At 49.7% G+C, this 8,566-nt stretch overlaps 1 protein-coding gene across 1 annotated transcript; it reads left to right on the forward strand.

The window, feature by feature from the left end:
- The first annotated feature begins 3,730 nt into the window (after positions 1-3,730).
- SOX3 (SRY-box transcription factor 3) lies at positions 3,731-5,456 on the forward strand. Its single transcript, XM_083721137.1, has 2 exons — positions 3,731-3,853; positions 3,962-5,456. Exon 2 carries the CDS (start codon positions 3,994-3,996, stop codon positions 4,984-4,986), a length of 993 nt encoding a protein of 330 aa, XP_083577263.1. The 5' UTR covers positions 3,731-3,853; positions 3,962-3,993; the 3' UTR covers positions 4,987-5,456.
- The last annotated feature ends 3,110 nt before the right edge of the window (positions 5,457-8,566 follow it).

Here is an 8,566-nt window from a genome sequence, read left to right on the forward strand (position 1 = left end):
CTAACTGTGGCTTTCCAGGATGTTAGGCAGGAGTCGCTCACTCAGCCATCCCTGGAACTGGAGGAGATCGATCTTGAGACCCTCTGTATGCAATGCAGATGCTCCGCCACTAAGCTACGGCTCTTCCCCGTTGCTTTCCTCGGCCATCTGGAACACCAGTTATGAATGGTTTGGGAAATGTGAGAGTTTGCGGGGGGGGGGGCGCGGAGTGTGAGATCAAAGATGGGGAGGGAGGCTCTCTCTGCTCTGTAGCTTTCCGATGCCGGGGAGGCGCTCTTTCCCCGCACAACCGTCGTATTCTGGGCATAACTCTAGAGCCTGTTCCGTCTGTGACCATGCAGCCGCCTGGCTAACAGAGCAGACTCGCGAGGGCTGGGCCTCGACCATGTGCAGTTCCTAACAGCAAGGCCAATTTTTTGTTTGTTGGGTGGGTTGTAAACTGCTTTGGGGAGGGTTTACAATCAAGCGGTATATAAATTTTATTAAATAAATAAATTATATAGACATGGGCATAGCCAGGCTTTTATGGGGGGGGGGCAGAACATCTGATTTGTATTGATTTTTATTGACTGAGGGGGCAGCTGCCCCCGTCCCCGTCCCCCGCTAGGCCCATGAATACAGATCGCTGAAATATATATTCAATAAAATGTAAATGTAAAATATGTCAGATGTTTCCATAAACCTCCAGTAAAATTAGTAATAGTCAGTAACTGTGGTGAGGGAGAGGAAATCCCCACACTGGACGAAGAGAATCAGCACTTCTCAGAATGTGAGCAGTTGCAACAATGTTTGCTTTCCTCTGCCCTCCTCCTTCATTTTTCCTTTTGTGTCATGTCTGTTAGATCGTGAGCCTATGAAAAGAGTTTCTCCTATACTTAATGTATGTTCAGCGCTTAATAAACGTAAAGTGGCTTATAAACGATTATAACGACGATTATTTCCGCGAGCGTAAAAGCAAGAGCCGTGAATGGAGACTATCTTATCCTCTGGATCCTCTGCTCTTTATGCGGAAGTAAATGAATGGCCTTTGCTTCTAGGAAAAGCTTGGAATGAGACTGATTAATCGATTTGTGGTGTTACTTGTTAATTCCGTACTGGGATTGCAGATCCTTGCGGATCCTTGATCCGCCACTCTCAAAACAGGATCCTGTCTTTCAAGCGCTCCATGGCAAACAGAAATCCTTTGGGTGAAGCCTTCCTCTTGACTCCATCTCTATAAGCTTGGGTCGGGCGAGGTGAACCTGGTGGACTTGTGCCTGTTTATGAGTTTCTTCATTTATTTGGCAGTATTTTTTATTATTACGTAACCAAACATTAATTGGTTATACGAACGTTGGAGGACAGGTGTCTTTAAAGTGTCTAGGACTGTCTTCAGAAAAGCTCAACCTCGACTTTAAGAAAGGCTTCAGGAAACCGCAGGAAGAGGTCAGATGCAACACCCGGAGGCATTCCGAAGTTATCTCACATTTGTTAAGCAAGTCTGCATTTTCAGTCCGCATGGGAGCAAGTTTATTTGCTGTCCATACTGGAGAGCTATTCCCTTGACCCAACTCTTCCCATTCACAGGTGTGTGCCCTGTGTTTCCTAGTCTCCTGTCCTGTGTCAATTCTAACTACCCATTTCCCCACTTGCCTCCATGTGAGTAGCAGGTCTTACATAGTATTAGTGCATACCCACCCAGAAGTGCCCCGGAAAACACACGAATGAAAATCCATATCCCACTAAACCGAATGACAGCTTTGCAACTAATGCAGGCCCGCTCAGAATACTATTACTATTTTTTTAAAAAAATAACAATATCAATAATAATAATAAAGGAGGCTTTCCCAGGGGGGCTTTACTCCCCCTTCCTCTTCCCCTCCACCCATTTTTTTGTTGACGCTTTGAGATTGGGGGAAGGGAGTAAGTCGCTTTTTTGCCGTAAAACTCTCTGCTTTCTTAACTGGATAAGGGACATTCAGCCCTGGAGCTCACTACTGCTGCAGTTGACCGGAATAGGGCTACTCTAAAGTTAGTGGCTCCTTGTCTGGCTCTCCCTAACGTGCCCCACTAGGAGGGGGAAAAAGGGGGGGACTTGCGTTGGCAAGTTGCACAACGGAACGATTTGCTTAGCCAAGAAGATCTTCCGTCCAAGTTGGGGTTGTGGGGAGGAGAGAAGCGAAGCGACGCTGTGCCTTTAAGGCTTGTGCGCTCAGCCTGAAATGGTGTGGGCCTCGCAGGTGTGTGCGCGGGGGGGGGGTGTGAGAGAAGAGAAGAGGGGAGGCCCCCTTGATTGACAGTCCCAGCGAACTGGTCCTTCCAGCCGCCCCCACAAAAGTTTCTTTTCTCCGTCAGCCAGCGCTGCTGGGTGGTTGCCATGAAAACGGATTCTTCCCCCCCCCCGCACTCCCCCGCGCCAAAAAGAGAAATTGAGAGTGTGTGTGCGCGGAGGGGGGGTCGGGCGCCCCTCCCCCAAGCAGCCGAGTGGAAAAACTGAATTGGGGAGATACATTCAGAAAGCGGTATAAGGTGGAGCAGATATGTGGGCAGCAGTAAACTTTGGTTTGTTTTGCCCCGCCGCCCCAGCCCCCGCCCCCCAAGATCTCTCTGTTACTTTCCAGGGGAGAGAGAGAGACCGTGGTCTCATTGCTGCTTGTTTTTCCCCAAGGGGAAGAGGGAGGCGGGCCTTTTTCTCATGAGATTTGGGAAACTCAGGAACTGTTCTGTTCCCCCCCCCCCATCACACATACATGCTCTTCTTTCTCTCCCACCCCAAATGCTTTATTGCTCTCGCGTCCCAGGAGGCGGCTCATTCAGCCTTCTTCCTTCCAAGAAACCCACTCTCCAGTATTCCCTCCTTCAGTTTTCCAAAGTTTGTTCTCTGTACCATCATGAAGCACACAGGGCATCCGCCTCTGCCAGTTTGCTCTGCGTTTCTCCCCAAGGATGCCAACTTTTCCCTCTGGCAGGGTTCCTGTGCGGCTCCCTCTAATTCAGTTGCATTTTCTTCTCTCTTTTTCTTTTTTTCTTTTTGGGAACTCAGAATGGAAAATGGTTTTTCCTTCTTCGTTCCTGCCATCCTTCCTCTCCACTGAAAAATGGAAGAGGGAGAGGGAAAAACAAACTCGCAAGCTCGAATTGGCTGCAAGGTTACTTGAGTAAGCCCCTCGGCTGAATTCTAGCATCGCAGTAATAATACGTTCGCTCGTAAGCAAGACTCTGCTTATTAAACTCGAGTCCTTACTCCGAAGTTTAATGTTGCTCCCCTGTCCAAGAGGGTGTTTTAGGGATACCTACACAGGAAAAAGTACTTGGCGTCTGCAGTGAGCGTGCACAGGATCCGAGCTGCAGAACACACACCCCCGGTTTTCTTCTCAAATTGTGCGTGTGTGTGCGTGTGCGTGCATGCCTGTGAAAACCGGATGGAAAGGGGAAATAGTGCTTGGGTATATCTTTTTTAAAAAAAACTTTATTAAGTTACCCACTCAATATTCCCGATGGAGGAAGAAAAGGATCGGCATTGGTATCCCACAGCTGTAAATGCCCACGGGGGGGGGGATGAGGCGAGAGGGGGGCATAGAGGAAAAATGAACCCTCTAAAAGTTGCAACTTTGGACGGGGCGCGCGGGTGAGTGGGAAGAAGGGAGGGGAGTAGCTTGGGAACCTGGTCAATTCCCCCTGCGTCAGGGGCCTGTCGAGGTCTGCGCTCTGATTGGCCGGCGGCTTCTCATTTATAGGCCGTCAATCAAATGGCCCGCAGAGAAAGGCCTCAGCGGATAGGGCCGGAGAGCTTGGTGAGCTGGCAGCAGTTGGAGAAGAGAGCCGTCCGAAGAAAGAGCAGATCCGAAGAGGGGCTCGTTCCGCTGCCGGAGAAGTTAGTAGCCAGGGTCTCCGAGACTCTTTTTGAACTTAAAAGTCTTTTCCCCTGCCCTCCTCCTCTTTCTTCTTGTAAGTCTAATATATTTCTTTTCCCACCCGGCAGCCAAGCTGGCGCATCTCCTGCCTGCCCCAGCCATGTACAGCATACTAGAGAGCGAGTTGAAGGCGCCCCAGCCTAACCCCGGAGGAGGCTCGGCCGGGAACGGCGCTCCGGGCGGCAACGGCAAGGGTGGCGGCGGCGGAGGAGGAGGAGGAGGAACCGGAGCCACGGACCAGGACCGGGTCAAGCGGCCGATGAACGCGTTCATGGTGTGGTCGCGGGGCCAGCGGCGCAAGATGGCTCAAGAAAACCCCAAGATGCACAACTCTGAGATCTCCAAGCGCCTGGGCGCGGACTGGAAGCTGCTGAGCGACGCGGAGAAGCGCCCCTTCATCGACGAGGCCAAGCGGCTCCGCGCCGTCCACATGAAGGAGTACCCGGATTATAAATACCGGCCACGTCGGAAGACCAAGACGCTGCTCAAGAAGGACAAGTACTCTCTGCCGGGCAACCTGCTGGCCCCGGGAAGCGCCGGCGGAGGCGGCGTCAGCAGCCCCGTCGGGGTCGGGCAGCGCCTGGACTCCTACGCGCACATGAACGGCTGGCCCAACGGCGCCTACGCCTCGCTGATGCCCGAGCAACTGGGCTACAGCCAGCACCCGGCCATGAGCAACGCGCAGCTTCAGCCCATGCACCGCTACGATGTGAGCGGCCTCCAGTACAGCCCCATCATGTCCAGCGCTCAACCCTACATGAGCGCGGCAGCCTCCACTTACAGCATGTCTCCAGTTGCTGCTGCTGCGGCGGCTGCCGCTTACGGCCAGCAACCGTCGGGGCACTCGATGAGCTTGGGGACGATGGGTTCCGTGGTGAAATCTGAGCCCAGTTCTCCGCCGCCGGCCATCACCTCGCACTCCCAGCGGGCCTGCCTGGGAGACTTGAGGGATATGATCAGCATGTACCTTCCGCCCGGGGGCGACGCGGCCGACCCGTCGACACTGCAGGGCACCCGGCTACACGGCGTCCACCAGCACTACCCGAGCGCCGGGACTGCTGTCAACGGGACCGTGCCACTAACTCACATCTAGCCGTGTTCCCCTCGGATCGCCCTCTACCACCGCTTCCTCAAAACGCTGGCACCGAATGTCTCGCCTACGGTTTGGTAGCAGGAGAGGTGGTTTGAGGGCAGAGGGGGGTGTCGCTGGATCTCCATCTTAACCAGCGAGTCTTTTGGACGCTTCTTCCCAAGGCAAATCCTATGCGGACGTCTCCCCGGGCATCTTGACTCTCGTTGTAGGTGGCTTCTCCCACTCTGAATTCCCACACCATTGAAGTTTATGGCTTTGGGGTGGGAGAGGCGCGGGAGAACTCCAAAGGAAGGTAAACCGAACTTTACCCAACTAAACAACTCAAAGGAACTTTAGATGTGTGAATAAAACACAAAAGGGGAGTTGCACGTCTGCATAGAGCACAATTTTCTGCTCACCTTGGAAGAAGCCGCTGTGAAATATCAAACATACTTCCTTATAGATATACAAGTTTTTTCGGGGGGGTTCTTAAAAAGTTTTTTTGGGGGTGGGTGGGTTGGGAGAGCAACGTGGCCAACTGGCCTCGGTCTTAAATGTTTACATTTTGTCTTTTACTGTTCGGGGGCGAGTTGTTTTGTTTCTTTGCCCCCTTCCTCTTGCCTGGAGTTCTTTAAATCTGTCTGGAGTCTTTTAATTTTTAAGATATTTAAATATATGTAACCCCGGCCCCACCTTCCCGCTTTTAAATATATAAATATAAATATATATATATACAAATTGCTATGTGGGTCCCCGGGTTGATTTCAGAACATCAGTTTTACTCGGAAGTTAAGCAAGTTTGTCCTTTTTTTAGGCTCAAGTTTACTTTGGAGTAAACTTGCTTCGCGTGGGGGGGCGGGTAGAAATATCCTGCTTTGATGGGAGCCTTTGGGTAACCCGATTGCCAGCTGGCTGTGTGAAACTGGAAAAGAATTTCAAATTTATAAAATACTTTCTTTGCTGTTGCAAATAATGTGATTTTAATCTTTTGAGGGAAAATAAAAAGAATTCGCTGATAACGGGAGAGGGGACGTTTTCTGGTTGTCTCCGTGGCGCTTGTAAATTTCTGTAAATTCCCCTGCCTTTTCTGTTTTGTGGATTTAATCGTGGGATAGTTTGGCGAACAGAACATATCAACCCCACGAAACAGGTCATTTAGATTTTTTAATATTTTATTTTGTTGTGTCCTCTGGTTTCTTTGAAGAGAACATGTCTCTCGCCCCCTCTCCTGTCCCTCTCCTTCCTCCCCTCAAAGAAAGAACTTTAAGAGAGATCAATAAATTTTATAACAGGCGCTTTGGATGTGTGTTTGGTATTTCTTGTTTAAAGCGGCGGAAAAGTTTCTGAAGCTGTCAACTCTGCCTTGTTCGCGCTGGTACTACTCTGGAGTAAGTGTCTTTAACGGGTTACGGCTGGGCTAGTGTTTGGGGGACAACCAACGTTGATTAGGCGCTTCCGTACCCCAGTGCATGCTTTAATTCCGCAGTAAATCTGTCTGAAGGGTGGATTCCGAAGTATATTTAATGCGGGGTTAAGTCACCACGGGATAATTTTTGCTTCATTAAAATTGTGCTTAGGATAGAGGGCTGCAAGTTTTGCTTGGGAATTTCAGTCCGACCCTATCCGTGAGATTGGAGCACCGCTCGGTTCAAAAGGATTTACTCCCAAGTAAGTGTGCGGTGGACAGCAGCCTTAACCAATAAAACAGTTATTGCTCTTTATGCTTTATGGGGGATTAGGGAACTTTCTGCAGGGCTGTTGCAAAGTTTGTGAGGCCGGAGGGACGGCAGAAACGTCAGCAGTACCTCCCGGATTGCAGGTTCCGAGAGGAGCATAAATTGTATGGGATGGGGGCAAAGGCTGCGGTCCTAACCCACATTAGCGAGCCAGTCCAGACAGTTGCGCACAGGCTTGAGAGTGAACCCTGGAAAGCATGGCGCTGCAAATCTGTGTCGAAAGCCCCACCAAAACTGAGTCTGTTATCATTCTGCTAGCAAACCCTAGAAATCCCATTAAAGTCTGTGGGACGTCGACCTTTCAAAGGATCTGAGACCGACGCAAGGCAGCAAAGCATCTGAAGTTGACGGAGGTTTGAACTTTACGCATGGCGTTTTAATACTACTGTTTATTAATCATGTTTAAAACGCTGCTTCCACGTTGAAAGTAAACACGGGGGGGGGGGGTTTCAACGAAGTAAAAACAAAAACAAAAAACTTCAACGTGGATGTTCGGAGCGAGTTGAAATCCTTGCGTCCAGCTCTTTCATTGAGAGGCTTCTCCCCGCCGCCCTTATTTAAACCGCGCTTTTGACAGTTGTTCCCCGCTTCTTCCCCGGTTCATAATTCAAATGCCAAAAGACCTTAATTTGGTTTACATGTAAACGCCATTTTAAGTTCTGCCCTCCTCACCTTTAAAAAAATAAAGTTCAGACATTACGCGGAGATTGCAGCAGCAACCTTAACGCAAAGTCTCTGTTAAAACCGGAGTGGTGAGAGCCTTCACTCTTGGGAAAACGCCGGGGAGCGGGCTGCGCTCGCCTTCTTTTTTTAACGTTCCTTGTGGAATCTTCAATTTACGTCTAACTTTTATTCGAAAACTTTTTTTTACTTTTTTGCAATTCCAGGATTTAATTATTTTTTCGGAGAGGGAGTGGATATCTTCGTAAAAGAACTCGGCCCCTGACATTAGTTCCTTAAGGTGCTGGATCTACAGAAGGGTAAATCGTTTTAAGCTTGATGCGTTACCGTTCCATCCTTAGACTTATAATAATAATACTTCTACTCATTACCGGAATTCTGATGCAGTCCAGCTTGGAGTCAGGAAGTACGTCGGGAAGTGACTGCTTTAAAAGTAGACGGCGCGAGGACTAGGCGCACACTGGTCTTTTTTACATATAGATACCGATCCCTTCTGCCTGCTCGCTTGGTAGTAAATGCGCAGAGGCTTGCTTCTCCCGGTTGCGACTACGATCGCATCATTCATCTGTGACCATAAATACAGCTGATTTGGCATTAAATCCTATTGACCTGTTTTCACATTAAACAAGCAGGAGGGGATCGGGGTCTTTTTGCAGCGATCCTTCTTCGGGAGAGCAAAGTCCCTCTCATTTCGGTCAGGCTTGCTCCCAAGGAAATGTATTTAGGATCGCTTTTTAAAAGTTTTGCGCTGGGGAGGGGAGCGCGCGGGGAAGAACTGAAGTTCGGCAATTTTCCAATTTGGACACGAGAAAGCCGATAGAATGTTATGCTGAGGTCTTTCTCCCCACATTCCCCTAAGAACATCCTCTTCTGACACTTGTTGCTTCCTACAACCGATTCTTTCCCCTGCCAGCGCGCGCGCGCTCAACTTCCCCGAGGAAACTGCGCCCTCTGGATCCTCTTCATTCTCTCTCCTCCGATTCTTCCTCTTAAGCCCAGGAGTAATCTGAGAGAGAGCCTTGTTCAAGGGCGGAAAAACCGTGTCTTGCTCTGAAATATTTACAAATATGTGAATCCGGTTGGAGGAACCTTAATTAGACTCTATTAAAAATGAATTAGGGGATAGGACGCCTGCAAGCTCTAAATAATTGAACCTCTTTAATTGTGTTTGCAAATCATCGTAT

This window comes from Podarcis gaigeae, assembly GCF_964106915.1.
Source record: "Podarcis gaigeae genome assembly, chromosome: Z".
Lineage (NCBI taxonomy): Eukaryota > Metazoa > Chordata > Lepidosauria > Squamata > Lacertidae > Podarcis > Podarcis gaigeae.